The sequence below is a fragment of the Labrus bergylta genome, chromosome 22 (assembly GCF_963930695.1).
Source record: "Labrus bergylta chromosome 22, fLabBer1.1, whole genome shotgun sequence".
Taxonomy (NCBI): Eukaryota; Metazoa; Chordata; class Actinopteri; order Labriformes; family Labridae; genus Labrus; species Labrus bergylta.
In genome coordinates, this window is record NC_089216.1 from 6,006,394 (window position 1) to 6,027,485 (window position 21,092).

Consider the following 21,092-nt stretch of genomic DNA (forward strand, 5'->3'; position numbering starts at 1 on the left):
TGCCTGAGCGAGAGAGGTTTTACTTAGCTCCCTGTGATCATCTCTCTCTCTTATATCTCTTATATATTCTTTCTTTATATATGTATATATGTTTACATATATATATTTCTCTCTTGTTGTGATCTGAAGTTGTTTTTTTCTTTTTTAATGCATTGTACAGCACTTTGGTCAGCTGTAGCTGTTTTTAAATGTGCTTTATAAATAAATATGACTTCACTTGACTTGACTCTCCTCTATGCAGTTAAATAAAACTCATCTGAACCAGCCACTGAATTTGACCAAAAGGACTGTTTTTATTCCACGGTTGCAATAATAATAGCTCTTTTTTTTTTGTGAAAAAAATAATAATAGCTCATTATTTTTTTTTTTGTGAAAAAAAAATAATAGCTCTTTTTTTAGTGTGAAAAAAATAATAATAGCTCATTTTTTTGTGAAAAAAAAAATAATAGCTCTTTTTTTGTGTGAAAAAAATAATAATAGCTCATTATTTTTTGTGGAAAAAAAATAGCTCATTATTTTTTTGTGAAAAAAAATAATAATTAAGGACTGATATTTACAAATTAAGAGTTAAGTAAAATTGTTTGGCACTATCTTAAATTGTCTTGAAACAATCCCCAAGGATATCAAAAAGCTATGTTGTAGGCTACATTTTATATGTGCAAGGCTATATTCTTTTATTATATTATATTATATTATTATTCTATTATAGTTTTCTTTAAAAAAAAATTTTTTAAAAGGATTATTTCAGCTCACACAGAATAGTTTTAGCGCTCTCAAAAAAGGTACCACTTGAAAACACTGACATCTAGAGGCTACAATCAGCGAGCGCGATACGATCTCTTTTGTACTTCATGTACCGGCAGGCAGCGCGGCGTGACGTTCCCCCCCCCGTCATGCTTTGCGCCAATCCCGTTTGCGCTACTCGCTCGTTGTTTCATTGAGAGAAACCTCAACATGGCAGTCGACGGACCACCGGGCACCGATTCTCTGCCGTCCGATTTAGGGAGCGCTATCGCGGGGTTAAACACATGGAGCCACCCGGAGCTTCAGGCCAAGCTGGCCGAGCTGGGAGCGCCGAACATGGGTAAGAAAAGCCCGGAGAGTGCTGTGGAAGGAGGGCTCTGTGTAGCTACCACATGCTAACTGCTAGCTGGGCCCACGGCTAAACGCCAGGCCCACGGCGTGTTTACACTTCTTAAAATACGAATATATCTTCTTATTATGCACGCAATTTATCACCCTGAAGTTAATAAAACATAAACATTGTTATTCTGGTGTGCAGCACATAGTGAAAGCTTCCTGGTTAGCCTCGATTAGAGAGCATGTACCTGAAGCTGAGCACCTGTTGGAGTATCGTTTGGTAACTTCTCTGGTTTGCTGTTTTGTCCTTTTGCACTGTTAAGAGGTAATGGTGCCAGTAATGTGTGAATTTCTTCCTATAATTTGACTCTGTCGTCTTGTTTTAGGTCCCAGAGAGGAGCTGATTGACCGACTGAAGGGCTACATGATGCAGGTAATTACAATTCACTCAGCAGACACTTTAATCCAAAGGGACGTACATCAGAGAGTAAGAACAACACAAGCAAGGATCTAGAAGAAAGGAAACAATGTCCCTTTCAGCTTTGAGTCTGATTGGACACACAGGTGCTGACAGGAAGTGACCAAAGCACAACATTGAGGGCAGTTCTTGAGAGCTCTAATCAGAATAGAAACCATCTTATAAGTCATCGTTATCAAACAAAAACAATCATCATCATCAATAATATGGAGACCATCATCATTAAGTTAGTAGGTATTCATGAAAGAGCTGGGTCTTTAGCTTTTTCTTAAAGGTGCAGAGGAACTGAAGTTCATTCCACCACCGGGGGGCGACAGAGGAGAAGAGTCTAGTCAGAGACTTAGGACCCTGTTGTGAAGGTTGGATCAGACGCCTTTCATTGGCAGAGCGTAGTGGGCGGGAGGGAGTGTAGACCTGGATGAGAGAGTTAAAGTAAGGAGGATGAACAGCAGAGTGACATGTGCTCTTTTAGGACGGTTGAAGACAAGTTGTGCTGCTGCTGCATTTTGTATTTTCGCAGAGGTTTGATAGTGCATGTAGGGAGACCTGTAGGAGTAGTCGATGCGTGACATCACAAGAGCCTGTACCAGGAGCTGTGTAGCGTGTTCTGACAGGTAAGGTCTGATCTTCCTGATGTTGTACAGGGCAAATCAACATGACCGGGTAATCGAGGCTACTTGAACTTTAAAAGTTAGCTGGTCATCAATCATGACACCCAGGTTCCTGCAGACTTTGTGGGCATGAGTTTGGTTGTTCCAAGCTGGATATTGATGTGTGGTTGTATAGAGGGACTGGCTGGGATGACGAGGAGCTCAGTCAATTGGAACTACTTTTCCTTACATTGTTTCCTTCCTATGTGTTCATATTGTTTAACATCCAATGTTTTGGCTCCAAAGCGTTCAGTCATTTGTGTTTCTCTCCACAGACTGGGATCCTCCTCAGCAAACCTAATGATGACAAGCCTATGGGCTCCCAGGTAAACGTCACCTCCAGTGGAAAATACAGTTAAATATGTGTGCCATGTTTTCAACCATTAGTTTGTTATGTACCAGTGGTTCTCAAACTATGGGGCTCCCTGTGGTGGTACGCAAAGAAATCTGTTCAGCATGAAACAACATTTTTTATTTTTATCATACTCTTATTTTATCTGTCTTGTATCTATTGGGTTGTATTTTTATCAAATGTGTTTTCCCCTCTAAATTAATCTAGTTTTTTGCAACAAACATCTTTAATCTGCTCAATTTTTGCTCATGCACACAGACACTAACAACAACAGGAGAGTACGCCTCACGTTTTGAAAAGTTCTGTTATAGTTCAGTCCTGAATGAACAGAAATCAGCTGTAGGCCTGCATTAACAGATATTCTGTTTATTGGAGTTCAGCACACAATCGGCAGCAAGCAGCTTTACATTCACATTTTTAAAACAGAGCCAGGAGAAGCTTCAGTTTTGATGCATGTACGGACAGCGGACCTTATCGCTCCCTCTCTCTCTCTCCCTCTCTCTCTCTCTCTCTCTCTCTCTCTCTCTCTCTCTCTCTCTCTGAAGCTGATGTGATTCTTTTGTTGTTTTAACACTGCAGGATTTGAGAGCGATTTATTTTATTTATTATTTTTTAAAGCAGTTTTGCTATGTTGAACTTATAATAAAGCAGCGCTGTTTGCACAGAGCCTGAGGAGCACACACCTGCACTCTCGCGCGCTCTCTCTCTCGCTCTCTCAGGCACGCAGCAATTTTATGAGTAAATGAAAAATTAAATGAGAACAGATCGGAAATATACTTGAGCCCAGGTATCGTGTTTGTTTGGGAAACACTGGAGACTAAATATTCTCAAACAGGTTGTTTGTATATAGTTGTCTTTTTCTATTGTGCTGCACTTTTTTTTTTGGATTTGGGTAAATGTCAGAGTTGTGTTAGTTTAAGTGTCAGTTCTAGCGATAGCCCTTAGTAGGCCTATAGTGTGGCTGCCAGCAGTCAATAATAAATAAGCTCCTGTGTAAAACGTGTGTAGAAATAGGCCTACAGTGTATTTTAACGTCGACCATAATGGTGGTGCTTGGAGAGCCAAATATTTTCGGAGGTGGTACGCAGTCTAAAAAGTTTGAGAACCACTGTTATATAGAAGAGTTCAATCTAGAGCTTAGACGTGATTAGCTTCAACACCTTGATCTTGATTAAAGTGTGAGACCTGCCTCACAGTGTGTGTTTTTTTTTTTTTTGATTCCCTCCAGATGCCCGGGATGCCTCCCCTGCCCCCGATGCCCATGCCCCCGATGCCTCCCGGTATGGGGATGCTGCATTCGATGAGCATGATACCCGGCGGGCCCCCTCCGCCCAACATGCACATGGGCATGGAGCCGCCGGGTCTGCCCCCTCCGGGCCTGTCGCAGGACGACCAGCTGAAGATGGTGCAGCAGAGAGCGGCCATGGTGTTGCAGCAGGAGGAGAGAGCCAAGCAGCAGGTATCACTGACCGGATCCAACACTTCCCCTTACCTCTTTATTCTTCTTCCTTTGCTTCTTTTAACACAAACTGATAAAGAACACAAATCCACCCCCAAAAAATCTGCTTTTGGTCCACTTTATGTAAAACGACAACAACTAGCCCCCTCATAGGTGACGCTAACCAGATAAACAACGAGGAAACCTTTCTCCATTAGACTGTTATTCAGTCTTTATTGTCTCCGTGTATCACAGGGTGAATCCCGTGTCATGGATGAACAGGATCTTCTGGAGCAGCAGAAGAGGGTGAGACGATATAGATAGTCCACCTGATGCACCAAATCCTCTAGCTTTACTTTACTTTAGTTGTTTTTTTTTTAAGGTTACAACAAGAAGATAATCTTAGGAACTTTAGGGAATGTATTTAGCCAACAACAACTTTCAGAACAAGTTTTTGTTGTCTAAATAATCCACTTTTAAAAAAAATGATTTATGTGATCTCTAAGCAGTCAGGGCAAACCTTTTCCCGTCTTCTTTTCCACACCCACGCCCTCACTTCTACTCCTTTTCCCGGACTTCTTGCATTTAACGATTTTCCTCCTCCTCTCGTCTACGTCAAGGCTGCCGTAATGCTGGAGCAGGAGCGTCGGCAGGAGATGGTGAAGATGCAGCCGGGTCCCGGGGCCCGCTCCATGCCCACAGTCAGCATCATGAGAGGTGTGTTATGTGTTTTGGCGACGCCGTGGTTATGTCGGAATGACCCGCAGTGATGTTTCAGGGCCAACCTTTGACGTAAACCAAAAAACGACTTCCATGAACTAGAAAGCCCTTCTCTGTTTTGCAGGTTTGGATCCTCGTGGACCGCTGCCTCCTGGCGTCAGCATGATGCCCGTCCAGAAACAGAGAGTTCCTCCTCCTCCGGGAGAAGACAACCGAGAGGTGAGCGCTGAATGTGACTTCTCTTGTGCGTAGTAACTTGGGATGTCTGTGACCGGCCGCCATTTTTCGCTGTTAAGTGGGAACTTCAGTCCACTGCGGCTGAAACAAATCAACACTTTTTGCCTGAAAGATCTGTCACAGGGTCCACCACTAAGAATCAGTCGGAGACATTAATCTTAGACCTGGAAAAATGTTGTAATCATATAGATGTGGTTTGTTTTTTCTTGGTCTTGTGTGCTTGCCACGTGAGTAACAATCGTAGATCTTAATTTAAGAAAGGAGAGGATTTGACATGATCATGAAAAATCATTTTGTAGCTTAGTTTGAGCATGACTGTGTTTCCCATTTCAATCTCTTGTTTTTTTTTGCGCCTCGTTGACCGTTTTCGTCTCGATTCCAGGCGTGGCAGAGCGACGAGGTGAGCATCAGCGGGCCAAAGATCCCCCAGGCTCTGGAGAAGATCCTGCAGCTGAAGGAGATCAGACAGGAGCAGCTCACAGACCCCGCAGGTCGGTACTGAAGCAAACTCTTCTGTTGGAAGAAGACGACGATAAGTTACCGTGAACGTGTTTACATTGACGGTGTTCTTCTTTTCAGGAGAGGAGGAAGACGATGAGGGAGCTGAGATGGACTTGAACAACTCGTCTGCTGCCGGCATGTCGGAGACGGAAGAGGACGACGGACAGATATCCAAGAAGGATGTAAGTCTTGGGAGTTTTGTTTTATTATTGCAACGCCTTCTGTGTACTGGACTAATCCATGTGTACGTCTCCCCCCCCCTCAGAAAAACCGCCGGCGCAGAAACCGCAAGAAGAAGAGCAAACAGAAGCGGGCGCAGGAGAAGAAGGAGCAGGCGGAGCAGAAGAAGGAGGAAGGAGACGACAAAGAGAAGGAGAAGGAAAAAGAGAAGGAGTCCGAGGTGGAGATCGAGTACATCACGGAGGACCCGGAGATCTACGACCCCAACTACATCTTCTTCAAGAGGATCTTTGAGGCGTTCAAGGTGACCACAGGACGCCTTTTGTGCAGACAAATGTTCCGTTTTCCTTTGCTTTTGTCTCGATCTAAAAAGTTTTTTTTGTTCTCCTCCACAGCTGACTGACGACGTGAAGAAAGAGAAGGAGAAGGAGCCCGAGAAGGCGGAGAAGCAGGAGACGGCCGTGCTGCGGAAAAAGGGATTCGAGGACGAGAGGAAGGACAGCGACGACAGCGATGATGTAACCTAACACACGTTCAGAACATTGAACAAAAAGAACAAAATCCTGTTGGTTTGATTGTGACATGTTCGTGTTTCTGTGCAGGAAATCCGGCCGGACGTTCCTAAACTCTCCAAGAAGAAGCTGAGGAGGATGAACAGGCTGACTGTGGCCGAACTCAAACAGGTAAATCAAGAAGACCGACATTTTCGATGAACTGATCTCTTTTTTTTTTCCTCTTTCTAATCTTGTTTCTCCTTCTTTTGTCTTCGCTGCAGCTGGTGACTCGTCCAGACGTGGTGGAAATGCACGACGTGACGGCCCAGGAGCCCAAGCTGCTGGTCCACCTGAAGGCCACCAGGAACACGGTGCCGGTCCCCCGTCACTGGTGCTTCAAAAGGAAATACCTCCAGGGCAAGAGAGGCATAGAGAAGCCTCCGTTCGAGCTGCCCGAGTTCATCAAGAAGACGGGGATCCAGGAGATGAGGGAGGCGCTGCAGGAGAAGGTGCGGGGGACTCTTTTTTTTCTTTTCTTTTAGCCTTTCAGAGTGGCTTCTTTGCAGATGTCTGACTGTTTGTTCTCCTCGTTCACAGGAGGACGCCAAAACCATGAAAACCAAAATGAGGGAGAAGGTTCGGCCAAAGATGGGAAAGATCGACATCGACTATCAGAAGCTCCACGACGCCTTCTTCAAGTGGCAGATCAAACCCAAACTCACCATCCACGGAGACCTCTACTACGAGGTGCTACATCCTTCACCATGAAACCTTAAACTCGGACTGAATTTCTTCTGTTTTGTGTTTTGTTCTGCAGTGATTTCCCAGAACAGACTGTGACCAATTTTCTGTTCTCGTGTGTCCGCAGGGCAAAGAGTTTGAAACCCGCCTGAAGGAGAAGAAGCCGGGCGATCTGTCTGATGAGCTGCGTATCGCTCTGGGCATGCCAGTCGGACCTGTAAGAGTCTTTTTTATATTACATAAATATGACCAAATACACAATATCTGGAGTAGGGATGTTCCGAGCAACTCATTTCACTGTTGAAAAATTCAGATTAGTGGTTAGTCTAAGGGTCTGTGTGAACGAGGTGTTTTCCTTCTAATCACAGTAATGACTTAATAACTTATCAATGGAGGTCTTGACTGGTCTTGATTTAAAATCCAGAGTCGGCCCAGTCTGAGACAAGACCGAGTAAAAATGCTTTCTGTTCCGAGACCGTTTAGTTTAGTTTAGTTTATTTGCAGATTTTTTGAAAGAAGAGTCAAACAGAAAAATAAAACAAATAAAAAATAAAACACATGTGCAGGTGAGGGAGAAACTCATGAGGGCTTATCTCAAAAACCTCACCTTAAGAGATTAAACAAAGTGAAAATAAAATACAGTGAAAAATAACAAAGAATATTTACTATCACAAATCAAATTTACCCCAATTGAAAATGACATACAAACATTGAAAACATAAAACTTTGATGATTTCGAGTACTACAACACTAAATTCATCACATTCTTCAATAATGAAACTGATGGCTCTCATAAATGCAGCTTCAATGTGCCACGTAGCACCCCGTGTATTTCACTGGAAGCAAACATTGTCAAATAGATTGTCTTGTTGTGTCACTTTTCCCGGACTATCCCTTTCTCGTGGTTGTTTTTTTCCCTGACGTTTCAAAGTAAAGGCCTTGAAAATGAGTCTCCTCCCATGAGGCAGTATTTATTTTTCCCGTGTAAACATTGAAGATTAACAAGCAAAGCTGCACAGACAGCTGAGATGATGACGGTTGTTTTTAAAGACACACTTCCACAGTTTTTCCTTGAATGCAAAAAAAAAAAACGGACGCAGGGGACAACCGTATATTTTGAACCGTTTTCTGTTTGCTGAACAGAAGTCTAAGAGGCTAAGCCGCAGTGTGTTTCAGTGAGTTTCAATGTTTCCGTTTCTTCTTCTCCAGAACGCCCACAAAGTCCCCCCTCCCTGGTTGATCGCCATGCAGAGGTACGGCCCCCCTCCCTCATACCCCAATCTAAAGATCCCCGGACTCAACTCCCCCATCCCAGAGGTGAGACAGCTGCTCTACTCCTGCTGCATGTTCCCCTTCAAAGTTTCTGTGACGCCCCTGATTTCAAATTTGTTCTAACTTCTCGCTGCTTTTTTTTTTGTTTTGTTTTGTTTTTTTCTCTCCACCCTCTTTTTGTTCCTGTTAGAACTGCACGTTCGGTTACCACGCTGGAGGCTGGGGGAAACCGCCGGTGGACGAAATGGGCAAACCTCTTTACGGCGATGTGTTCGGGACCAATGCTGCAGACTTCCAGGTCAGGACTCAAACGGCCTCATGCTGCATGTGTTACTGTACGATACACTTTATTGCCTCCACGGGAAAATGCATCTTGAACTCCAGCTGCGACATTCAGCTGCATCTACAGTATCAACCAATCAATCTTTATATGTAAAGCACCAATTCATAGAAAATGTTATCTGAAGACACGTTACAAAAAGAGAAGATAAAAGATCATAACCTTTGTTATATTACAAAGACCTAACGTTAATCCACCACAGAGGTTGCACCTTTAAGTAAAAGCTAAAGACCCAGCTCTTGATGATGATGATGATGTTCTGGATATTATTGATGATGATTGGTTTTGTTGGTAACGGCGAGTTACAGTGGTGAGAAAAAACCTTCCTGACTGTTACAGAAATCACCTTGTTCATTTTCTAACTTGTAGACGTGTGTGTGTGTGTTTCTTTGTGAACAGGCCAAAGCAGAGGAGGAGGAGGTGGATCACACGCCGTGGGGAGAGCTGGAGCCTTCAGACGAGGAGTCGTCAGAGGAAGAGGAGGAGGAGGAGAGCGACGAGGAGAAACCGGACGAGACGGGATTCTTCACGCCAGCGGACAGGTACGTGACGAGAACATTTTGATCTTTTTTTTTACCATACTAGGATGTTTCTGTTGCTTAATGTCCACATAACGATGCGTTCAAGGACCAGCAGGGAGGAGGTCGTCATGCATTGAGTCTTGTTGTTTGTGTTTCAGCGGGCTGATCACTCCCGGAGGGTTCTCGTCGGTACCCGCAGGCATGGAGACGCCTGAGCTGATCGAGCTGAGGAAGAAGAAGATCGAGGAGGCCATGGACGGGTGAGTGACGCTCTGAATTCTCACCAGCAGGGCTTTTAATTAACACCCGCGAAACCAGCCGATTGGGGGTAAAAAAAAATTACTTTGGCGGCTAACATTGAAGAATTACTAGCCATTTTGTCTGGTGATGAATGAAACCGATATCATAGCGTCGGTTTGAATCTGCAGGCTGCAGAAATGATGCGACAAGTCAGTGTTGCCAGATTGGGCAAATTTGGCTCGTAGAAAATCTGGTTGGCTGGTAACTTTAAAAAAATCTACTAGCCATGTTGGCTGGTGATTTAAAAAAAAAAAGTACATTTAAAGCCCTGACTTATGGGCATAACTTGTGACCAATGTAAGATTCTAAAGTTTTGATTGCTTGGTTTGTTGTTGTCACAGAAATGAGACGCCTCAGCTGTTCACCGTGCTCCCAGAGAGAAGAACTGGCCCTGTCGGAGCCGCCATGATGGCCTCCACACACATCTACGACGTGTCAGGGGTAAGACCAGCCTGTGTGTTTGTTCTGTGTGTCCAAATGAGATTAAAAAAAAAAAAAAAGAAATCCTGCTATGTTCTGTTTGTAACCGGGCCTTTAAATGAAATCCCCCCCCCCCCCCCCCCCCCCCTCTGCTTCAGGCCATGGCAGCTCGTAAGGCGGCCGGAGGGCAGGAGTCTCAGGGCGTGGAGGTGGCCCTGGCCCCCGAGGAGCTGGAGCTGGACCCCATGGCCATGACGCAGAAGTACGAGGAGCACGTGAGAGAGCAGCAGGCCCAGGTGGAGAAAGAGGACTTCAGCGACATGGTGGCGGAGCACGCTGCCAAACAGAAGGTACACAGACACCAAACCAACGTGGTTTCATTCTTTATACGCTGACAAACCCGCTAAACATTCAAAATCAAGCCGGTTCCTTAAAGCTGAGAAAGCAGGGAAGAAAATCTTTAAAAAAAAATAAAAGAAAGACTTTAAATAGATTAAAGAACATCTTTAATACTTAATTTGAAATACTGTTTCTATTTATAAACTTTAAAAACAAGTGAGGTGATGTGCATCTGTGCGTCTTTCTTTTTGACATTTGAATATTGACGACCTGTTTTTTTTCCTCCCCTCCTACACGCTCTAATTGTGTTACAGCAAAAGAAGAGGAAAGCGCAGCCACAGGACACGAGAGGGGGCGCCAAGAAATACAAAGAGTTCAAGTTTTAGAGAAGAAATCGCCGAGACGGAACTCTGCAAGAGGATGAGCCACGACCGGAAACGAGAGAGCGAGAAAGAAAGAAGCCAGTTTTTTACTCCACAGGATGCAGACTGCAAAACCAATCAGCTGTTAAGACCAGTAACCGTAAACCTGTTTGTTTTGTTTTTCTTAAAAACTTTAAAGACATGATGCTTTTAGTGACGCGCCTCATGTTCTCAGTGTTACATGGTGACATGTACTTTCTCTGTATGACTCTACAGTTTCTGTTTTGGTCATTTGTTTTTCCACTGTATCCATTTTATTTCCTTTTTTTCGTTTTGTAAATAAATGAAGTATGAAGTGATGATGACCGTCTGTTTGCATTGAATCACTTGTTTGGGGGGGGGGGTACTTCAAGTGTTTGTAAATTAGATACTCTGAGCTGGCTAATCCCGTCAGAATCGTTGGCTTCAAGGGGAACAGGAGCAGTCATGTAGTTCCTTTCTGATTGACTCATAGCTGATACTGTCTTCATGCCACTGAGGACAATTCAGTATTTTCACTGGAATACTTTGGCAGCTAAATTAACAGAGTTACAGATATTAAATAAGTTCATAGAAAATAGGTCAGCTGGATTGTGGTGAAAACAAAACTCAATTTACTTTAATAAGAAGCCTACAATCTGATTCCTTTATCTTTTAGGCTTCATAATTATTTTTAAAAGTAAAACGTAATCTGATGTAGGCTGATACTCTACAGCCTAGCACCGAACGAGCTTCAAATATTGGGCAATAATATTGCAGAAAGTGTGAATTCACAAATAAAATAAATAACAGACAGTTATTAATTGATAGTTTTTAGTTGGAGGCTTCATGTTCAAGAATAATGGTTTTCCATCGGGGGTAATTTGCTTTTTTCTTTTTTTCGTTAAAATTTGCACGTTAATCAGTTTTTTTGTAATAACTGTTAAAAGTATACATGACACTGTTTTGGGAGGATTTGTGTCGGACTCTGTTTTAGGTAGGAGCTGTGACTTGTGGAGAATTAGCTTGTTGCCTAGTAACCATTCAGAGTGCTACTAAACATAGAAACCTTGCATTCCTGAAATACAAACCTTCAACATTATATTATGTGTGCTTTGAAGAACAGCATTGTGGATACCTGAGAAGACCATATTGAATATGGAGAACGTGTTATGTGGATAGGATTATTATTATTATTATTATTTTAATTAGATTAAATCACATATTTTAAAGAGTTCTGGTGGTATATTACATTGCACCAGGCTGTTGCAGTACGCGGTTTTACCACTAGAGGGCGGCAGAGGACTGAACTTGACAATCACCTGACAGCAAGAGAAGCACAGTGACCTACATTGCTGCGGCAACAGCATGTTGAGGTCACTAGTATTACACATTAACAAACACCTCAGTCATAGGCTTTTATCGTCTTAAAGTTACAACAGACATATATTTACATTCTGCCTAGACTTTCTTTACGGCCATTGACGATGGTAGCTGTTAGTATTATCATTATTATCAATGAGGAAGAATAATTAACAGCGACACCTCTGTGATTGGGAACAAGCCGATAAAATGACATCATCTCCTGGCATATATCTCTGTTTACTAGCCCTGTCACTGGTCCAATAGTGCACATAGACTGTAATGATACTGCCCAAAGGAGACAAATACCCTGCAAGTGCCCCATTATTTATAGTTAATTAATGCAATTAACAAACAAAAAACATGGGAAAAATCTTTGACTTGTGCAGCTGGCATATTGTAGTGGAGCTGAAGTAGCCTAAATGCTCATAGATAAGTAGCTGACTGAATAATTTTGATAATTGATCAATCATTTCAGACTTCTATTCAGTGTTTCCAGCTTCTCACGTGATTATTTAAAGCTTGTTTTGTAATAAATTACGGTAAACTCAAATGTTTTCGCCTTTTGGCATATTTGTCGGCCAAAACAAGAATATTTAGACGATCATCCTGGTCTAAAACGAGTTATAATCTGCGTTTTATACTAGAATATAACATTTTGGGGACCGAAGTTTTGCACAGTTAATCAAAAAAAGACATTAATCAATAGTCAAACAGTTATCTTGTGGCTCTAGAGTCTATTTAAGGATTTTAGGCTTTTTAAAAATGTTGTGAATACTGATGGAAGTATACAAATGTTCAAAGTTAGCCATAGAAGTTGTCATTGTGCACAAGGTAAAACATATAATTGTGTGTGTCACATGAACAAAAAAACTAAATCGTTTTTGACATTGGCTTGGACCCTCTCCAGCGTCATTTGATGACCTGGCAGATTTACGGGGGCTGTGTGTAAAAAGTAACACAGGATTATCCCGTGACCATCTTTTTAATCTGCTTGGTCATAATCTCTTTATCGATGGCAGGAGAGGAGAGGCGTGTTAAAAAGAGCAGGGGGTTTGCACTGTGTTTAGGTAATCTGGCTCATTATCTAAAGCCAGGGAGAGACGGGGGTGGGGGGGGTGGAGTATGGTTTTAATTCCACCTCATCAGTGAAGCATCCGATTTCACTCAGTGTTAGGTTTGTCCGTTACTGTAGAAAAATGGACAGTAGGCCTAAAACATGGCAGACTCCCTGGAGAAGAAGCTGCTTTGAAGATTTCATTAGAAGGTTATAAAAAAAACAAAAAGTCTTATATTCAGTAATTGAACCAACCAAACAAACAAGAAGTATTGTATTGATAGTCCCTAAATCTTAGTAACCGCTCATCTAAAAAGGTCCAACAACTTAGCTTTAGCTTGCACCTGCGTAACATTGTTGTTATGTTCAATTTTGTTATGCTAGTAGCGGCTAATGAACGCTAGGGAGGGGGGCTCTAACTCAACAACCCAATAACTTAATATTAATTTTAAAACTTCTAGTCTTTTCACCAAACTTGGGGATTTGATGAACTTGGGGACACGCTGATTTAGCCTACACTTGTTTTTCAGAGAACCCAAGTTATTAGCTTAACCTAAACTAGCGTAACAGAAAATGATGCATCAATCGTGGCGGCGACTTGTTTGTGGCCTTTCATTTACAAGTCTTGATTCCAGGCATTGTGGCCGATGTTATCTTGTATTTTTGGGGAATCAGAAGTGACCGTATTTGAATGACAGGAGGGAAACGCGCTGTTGATAGATTGCTGTCTGTCACAGGAAGCCCTGAAGCATACCTAGCTAGCTTAATGTTAAGTTACTTGAAATAAGACAAAAACATCACACTGTATTGAAGAAGATTTGAAACTACAACTCTTTTAGAAATGTTTTACTGAGGTGATGAATTAACAGAGAAGTACGTTTTGTTTTAAATAAATGTGTTTGTGAACAGGGGACGGTTAAGAGGCCACCTCAACTTCCTCCAAAGTCCATCTGATATTTAACAATTTGTGGTTGAAAAGAGCGGGACAGCTCAAATTCTCCTCTGGGATTTGCCTTTCTAAGGTTTATTTTTGGCACTTTTATGACATTATTTCAGAGATAGGACAGTGGAGAGAGATAGAGAGTTGGGAATGACATGCGGCAAAATGATCCACTTGTCGGATTTGAACCTGTGCTATACCCGCTTTGAGAACTGTACCCTCTGTACATGGAGCATGCAAACTAACCTCTAGACCACTGGTGCTCTGGATTTGCCTTGTTTACTCCTTTATGGAGATAGAATGCATTTCTACTCTACAATGAAATAAATATCCAAATCTTCCATAATAATTAAATGTATTATGTGCTAGGTTAAAGTTAGCCAGTACTATGGTTGAAGTACAAACCATTTTATTTGTCGTTGCAGATGCCTGGTAGCAATAATCAAACAGAAAAGCGTCGTATTGTGCTGCAGTGATAGAATGACAAATCCATGATAATGAGGTCTTAATAGATTTGACATGAACAAACATGCACGCCGAGAGTTAAGTATAAGGAACATTATGTACGAACTTAAACGCCTCTACCTGTTTGCTTTTCTGTTACATCATCACCACCAGAGACAAACTCGGCAGCGGCAGCACATAAATGTCTGAAAACCATCCAAGAACATCTGAGGCACATGATGGTCGGTGTAAGCCGCGATCACATTTATGATAATCCGTCTACGCTGAAAACGTCAAGCCAGTCGGTGGCGAGCCAGCCGGGGGGCCGTTGACGTCTGCGGTGTGATTATAGGTCACCTTCTGATTCAGAGTCAGAGATTGTAACCACAGCCCGGCCTGTGTCACCAGAGTGTGTAAACAATACACCTGGTTAAAGTCGTTGTCAAACACAGGGAGAGCTGCAGCGTGGTGGTAGACTCAGAGGGAGAAAAGAGATCAAGAGATTCTTCAAAATGGTGATTATAAGAGGAACAGAAAAGCCGAAATACATGGCAGATGAGCACCTGCTAGTTTTCTTGAAAAGTAAATCCTAAAACCACATATGTGCATTGTTTTTATTTGAAGATGAAACTAGGTTGTATGTCAGCTCATGGGAAGAGTCTACAGGTTCACATTGAGAAACTGATTTCACAGACTATAACCGGTTTTGCACCTTTGTATATTCGCCCGCTGACAACAGCATAAAGAAGGTTTGTGCTTGTCGGTGCGAAACTGCACGTGTGTATGACTAATGGGACTCACTTTGAGTCACACCTGGGACTCCAGTCAGTGTGCCATGCGGGCCTAAAATAGAACAATTCACCTATTTATTTTTTTTCACCCACTCTGGGCCTCAGTTAAACCAAATAACACGTGTTGTTTTACTCTGTGAGAGTAAATATCCACGCAGTTCTGACTCATAGAAGTTGAAATTATCGATGTGGGTCAATACACTGATGTTTATTGGTGGATCAAATCGATCCTTTAACTTTAAATGAGGAAATGGTGTCGCCCCACTGTGTGCTGCTGCAGGTGTTAAACATCAGTGAAAGCTGTTTGACTAATGATAACCTGTAATAAATCAACTTTTATACAAATTAAACACATCATTTATCAAATTTGTAGTTAGTTTTTTGTGATAATTGAGATGGGTTTCTAACTGACCACACCTTTAATGCTGCAGCACCCATCAGGACCTTTTACTTTTACAGCAGGTAGCTCATAAACCTGACTGCTGTTACAACATGCTGACTCATGTTTTGCTTCTGTTCGAACATTTGAATCAAGAATATTTTACTATTGGACAAGATAAAGTCGTAGACATGTAAATAGAAGCGTAAACAGGAAGAACAATTGTTAAGTTATTCTGCATTCAGGACATTTTGATCAGTTTTATATGTTATAAAAATCAATATTTCAAAGTTAATCTGAAGAGAGTGCACTTTATGGATTATGGTGGCTGATAAATAATCAGGTTAAAAGTCACAGACAGTTTTCTTTTTTTAATATGCTTTATTTGCATGACCTATAGGTGGCTTCTGTAAATAAATAAACGTGGTACAATGCCTTTAGTAGCCTATAAACAGGGTTTATGTGTCATATTTCAGAATGAATGTAAAACAGATGTTTACAACATTACGACAACAAATAACGAGGCCTACGTTTTTCCATCCATGCTACATTGCTGCGAGTGAAATACATTCAACACAAACTATAAATAACTGAAGATACACGGTTTAGAAAAAGATCTCATATTGCGCATAATATTAATATCTTTTTTTATTCTTTTTTTTACATTTGACTGAATTAAAACGTATAGAAGAATAGAAAATAGGCTAAAAGTAAACAATGTTTATTAAATAATGGTTAGAAAAGGAATAACATCACGTAAATTCATTTAGAAATTATATAAAAACATGCCAAAATACAAAATAATTTCCTCTTATTTATATTCTATGAAGCCAAGATACAAAAACAATCCCAGCCTAGATGTAGCAAAAAAAAAAAAATAAAAAAAAAATAATAATAATAATAATAAAAAAAAAAAAAAAAAAAAAAAAAAAAATAATAATAATAATAATAAAAATACAAATAAAAATAATAATACAAATAAAAAAAAAATACAATAAAAATAAAAATAAAAATAAAAATAAAAATAAAAACGTAATAAAGATAGCAAAATAATATCAAATGTACCGTATCGTCGTGCGGGGAAATATTGTAAAATTAAATTAAACATTGTACCGAAAACATACGGAAACACGCCTCCTCTCTCTCTCTGTGTGTCTCTCTCTCTCTCTCTCTCTCTCTCTCTCTCTCTCTCTCTCTCTCTCTCTCTCTCTCTCTCTCTCTCTCTCTCTCTCTCTACAGAAGAGGCGTAGCTCGCTGGTCGCTGCTCATTGTGCGACTCCAGCGAGAGAAATTTCCGCTTCCTGCACCGATAAACAACAACCGAGCAGGCAACACACAACGAGCCGACACGAAGTTGAGGCGCAGGGGGGACAGGGAGAGAGTGAACACCGCGGGATTTACCGCCTGTCTCGGGGTTAAAACACACCCCCCCCCCCCGGACGACTGCAATATGTTTCCACTTGCAGACGGCGAATAGCACCAGACGGACCAACTTTCCGTTTGCATTGTACTCGGAGCGTTTTACGCATTTTGCACCACCAAGGAGCCTTTAAAAAAAAAAAAAAAAAAAAAAGGTAAAGAAAGGAGGAGGAGGCGACACCGCAAAACCACACAAGGAGTAGCCAGGCTACTACGGGTATTCCTCCGAATCAGCACCGTCTCCAGCCTCCAGGATGTCGGAGCGAGGAGGGCTCCCGCGGACTGGGGGCGTCCCGTCGCCGCACATGCAGCCCTCCAAGCCGGTCAGCATCACCTCCAACCGGCCGGTCCACATGAACCTGTACGCCACCTGGGAGGTCGACCGCTCCTCGCCCAGCTGCGTGCCGAGGTATGTGAAGAGGGGATGGGGGGGGGGGGGTGCATGACTTAGAAATATTTTGTGGGTGGTTGTGAATGAGAAATGACCCAGTCAGTGTGTTTACAATGGAAATAGACTAAAACCAGTGGGTGCCTGGTTGGAAAGATGACATGTTTGTCACATTAAAGGCAGTAATAAGGAGAATTGGGCTTTTTTTTTTGTTGTTGCTCTATTTACCTATTTTGACCCCTTTTAGATCCCATTTTGACCACCCAAATAATCATTACCCAGTAGCTTTTTACAACACTCATGTTACAGACAGCCCCCCCCCCTCCCTCCCACCCCCCTGGTTATCTTTCATACTAATATAGATGGTTTGTGTTGTGACAGCTGCTGCCTTTCCCCAGCAGATCGCCTCAGTTGATCAATGCAAGGGACAGATCGATGATGCACACTGTCACAGGCATGTTGTTTCCGTATATGACACATCTGTAACAACATCACACACAATGCCATGTACGTATATTGGCCCTGAGGGGGAAAGAGGAAGGCAGGAAATTGTTTTTTGAAAACAACAGGCTGAAATGAATCAGATATTCTTTGCCTCGGCGTGATCACTTCATGCTGTGGTGCGGGGTTAAAGTTTGTTGTGGATGATGCAGAGAGGCGCCTTAACAATCTGAGCACCTTTACATCCCAGTGCCTGATGTGTTGGATTGTTGTATTGTAGCAGAAGATGAGTTTTAACACGTAGAACCATGTTGTTCATTTTTTTTCCCTCCCTCTTCACATGATCATTAAATGCTCGGCTGTGATAAATAATGTCCTTTTGTAGGCGAGCAACCTCACCAAACCAATAATCGCGATACGCCTGATGTGCTGGTTTGTAAAGGAAGAGAAAACACATCATTTCGTGCAACAGCGGAATGGATAATGTGGTGTTTGTTCATGAGGACCGTGCAGTAAGTCCACAGTAGGCGAGACACCTTATCCACCTGAGCTGAGCGCCAAACAAAGACATTCAAGTAGGCTTCCTTTGTGTGCCTGAAGGGCCGTAAAAAGGATTGATTCCGGCGTGCGTGCATGCGCGTGACGCGGCTGACAGGAGCAGACGCTCACGCTCGTACGCGACCCGTGATCGTTCCATCTGCTTGTAAAAGAAACACGTTTGGATTTGATGTGCCATAAGTCTGTCTGTCCCCCCTCCCCCCCCCCTTTTTTTTGTATTTATGAGGCCTTTAGTAATAACCGTGGTGGTGGTCAAGAGTTGGATTCAAGGTCAAAGGTTAACTGCTGTGACTGAAGCGCTGCTCATGTGATTCACCACCTTGGACTAAAGTCTACACAGTGAGGGCCGAGTGGAGCAGAAATGACATCGTAACGTGTTTGTTTGTACATTTCATTGAGTCGTATCTTTAAAACTTCACCTTTTATCACCTTGTAAACAAAGCTTTTAACTCCACGCTTTCCAATAACATGCCGTACAAAGTCGGGTCGTGTATTGCAGGGTAACTTTCCTTACGGTACGACATGAAGTACATGGCTCGTGATGATCGATATATTGCAAGAAAATCTAAATCATGACAAATGTTTGTGTGAATCAGGGCCGACACATGTTGGGCAGATTGTCGATGTTTCTTTAGTGACGTCTTTTGGTGAGAGGCTCCCGCACCGCCAACATTTTCTCTCAGTGGATCAGAGTTTGTTCAACAGGTGACTTCTTCTGCCCAATAAAGAAACCTCTTCTTTGAATCAGATGTGCGAGATGTCAGCATTAAGTTGATCAGACTCAAAAGATAAACGTCGACGACTGACATCAGTTCATGCCACATTATTTTTCCGATGGGCCGATGTCTGTCCAAAGGGTTCGACGTCGACTGATACCGACGTTAAACCGATGCATCGTGCGTCCCGTCTGATCATACATGTGATTAACTCAAGAGAACAAAAGGCACATGAAATGGTAAAGTGCATGATTCATGTATATTTCAATTTGGTGTCAGTTTCACCTCTTCACATGCTTCATCTCTTAAAGGCTTTATATGCGACCCTACCCAGCCCAGCATGAAACCAAAACAACTCGCGCTGCATTGTTGTGTTAGCATGCTAATGCTAGTGATCTTTATTATGCTCGTATCTTCACACTGCATGTAAATTTACCTGAAATGAGCGTGATCTAGAAACACAGTTAAGCAGTGAGTACAGTATGTTATTCTTCTTTTCTCTAGTCCCTCAATTAAACAACTTTTATACACGAGGGGAGGAGTCAGCCGGCCGTCCGGGCGATGTAAACAAAGTGAAGATAGGACTCTGAAAACTCTGAAAGCATCACAGACAGTGGGACTCGGGTGTTACACCCATTGTAGACAGTCATGACTCACAGAGTTATTTTCAGAGGATATACTTGATTTATATTATATTTAAGTGTGAAAAAAAAAAAAATATATAAAGCCTTTAACGTCTTCTCATTGATGTCTGACATTATCCCACTGTCGTCTTCTTCTTTTATCCTGCCGTCAACACCTTCTTTGTCTCATTAACCTCCGTTCACGTGACCATCATTCTGGTCTTGTGGTTACACACAGTGAGGGAAATCTGTCTTCAGCGCCGTCATTTATTTATCATTGAAATTCTGATATTTGGCACCAGCCGATTCAATAATTGCACCGTCCTACCCCTAATTCAAAGTGCGCTCATGAATTGCGTTGAGTTTTCCAGTCAGAACTCTTAATTCACCACCCTGCAGACGAGCTCAGATGTTTAGGTTACTAAGAGCAATTAGTGGGAATAAGCATGCTGGTTAACGCATAAAGCAAAGCTCCACACGCTGACATCTTAATGCCGCTTTCTAAAAATGCTTTTGGGGCTTTGCTGGGTTAGGAGCAAAGCCTCAAGGGTAATTTCTGCTTCTTAACATTTTGTGTGAGTGTGTGTGTGCTTGTGAATAAATGATACAGTCCTGGATCTATATTTTGTACCGGCTGGCATGAATAAATCATCCACTGTTAACCTACATTTAAATATCTTTTCCTCTTGACCTTTCCTCAGAGATACGGATTAACACTTTCTTTTTGTTCGTGCGCAAATACGTCCACAGACGATTGTGACAACTTTTTGCTTTCAGTTGTGATTGTTGATGTTTTATTTTTGGGCCTTTTTTTGGTTTCTCAGCAGGCGTCACGGTCCGTCAAATATCTTTGATTTCACTGCAGTTGCAGCAACAGAGTGATCCTCGCAGAGCCGAGAGAAGGGGGGGGGCGGGGGGACGAGAGGATGAGACAGGGAGATAGGAGAAGAAGCAGTGGAGGCTCTGTCATCTACATTTAAACAGGATTTCTTACAGACACAGGCAGCTGACGACTAATCTTTGCGAGCCTGAAGAACCTGCGTCTACAGCACCCGACATTCAGCCCTAATGATGTTTTGCACTCAGCTGAATGCGGCCCTGTCTTCTTCTTGTTGCTCAATCTTTTGTTGCTGCAAGAAGGACGCGGTACTTCCCCCTCCTCTTGCCGAGGTGTTGTCGCTGTAACCTCTTCCTGTCTTCTCATAATGCCTCTTGATTTTGCTGTTTAGACGCGGCACCGTGGGGTTGAATCTGCCCTTCAAGGGGGCAAACACACTCTCATCTGCCTTTCTCCCTTTTGATCGAGGGAATAACAGGAAACATTCAAGAGTGAGAGATCATATCTCCAGTTTGAGGCAGTGATGACTCAAATTTCAAAAGTTGCTTGTAATAGTAGTTCAGATACCAGTTTTGTTTAAAGCACGGTTGTTCTTAGATATCTGCAAGTACCTGAATCTGAATCGGGTTTGTGCCCATGAAGTTTACACACATGAGATACCACTGGAAGAGTAATGTATGCCTGCTTAAATCA

At 42.3% G+C, this 21,092-nt stretch overlaps 2 protein-coding genes across 4 annotated transcripts in view; both read left to right on the forward strand.

The window, feature by feature from the left end:
• The first annotated feature begins 917 nt into the window (after positions 1-917).
• Positions 918-10,785, forward strand: sf3b2 (splicing factor 3b, subunit 2). Of its 2 annotated transcripts, XM_065950767.1 has the most exons (22): positions 918-1,084; positions 1,467-1,513; positions 2,484-2,534; positions 3,789-4,019; positions 4,254-4,304; positions 4,619-4,715; positions 4,843-4,937; positions 5,338-5,446; positions 5,535-5,638; positions 5,722-5,940; positions 6,032-6,154; positions 6,239-6,319; positions 6,412-6,639; positions 6,728-6,877; positions 6,999-7,088; positions 8,081-8,188; positions 8,334-8,441; positions 8,883-9,025; positions 9,163-9,264; positions 9,646-9,745; positions 9,883-10,074; positions 10,378-10,785. In XM_065950767.1, exons 1-22 carry the CDS (start codon positions 955-957, stop codon positions 10,447-10,449), a joined length of 2,631 nt encoding a protein of 876 aa, XP_065806839.1. In that variant the 5' UTR covers positions 918-954; the 3' UTR covers positions 10,450-10,785. The 2 variants fall into 2 exon arrangements, with proteins under 2 accessions (XP_065806839.1, XP_065806840.1); XM_065950768.1 differs by lacking the exon at positions 4,254-4,304 and having other exon boundaries at positions 919-1,084.
• A 5,865-nt stretch (positions 10,786-16,650) lies between these two features.
• Positions 16,651-21,092, forward strand: part of LOC109988726 (phosphofurin acidic cluster sorting protein 1) — a 66,829-nt gene continuing 62,387 nt past the window's right edge. For both annotated transcript variants that reach the window (XM_065950094.1, XM_065950095.1), the window contains exon 1: positions 16,651-17,244. In XM_065950094.1, coding sequence (XP_065806166.1) covers positions 17,090-17,244 — 155 coding nt within the window. In that variant the 5' untranslated portion in view covers positions 16,651-17,089. The remainder of the gene's footprint in view (positions 17,245-21,092) is intronic.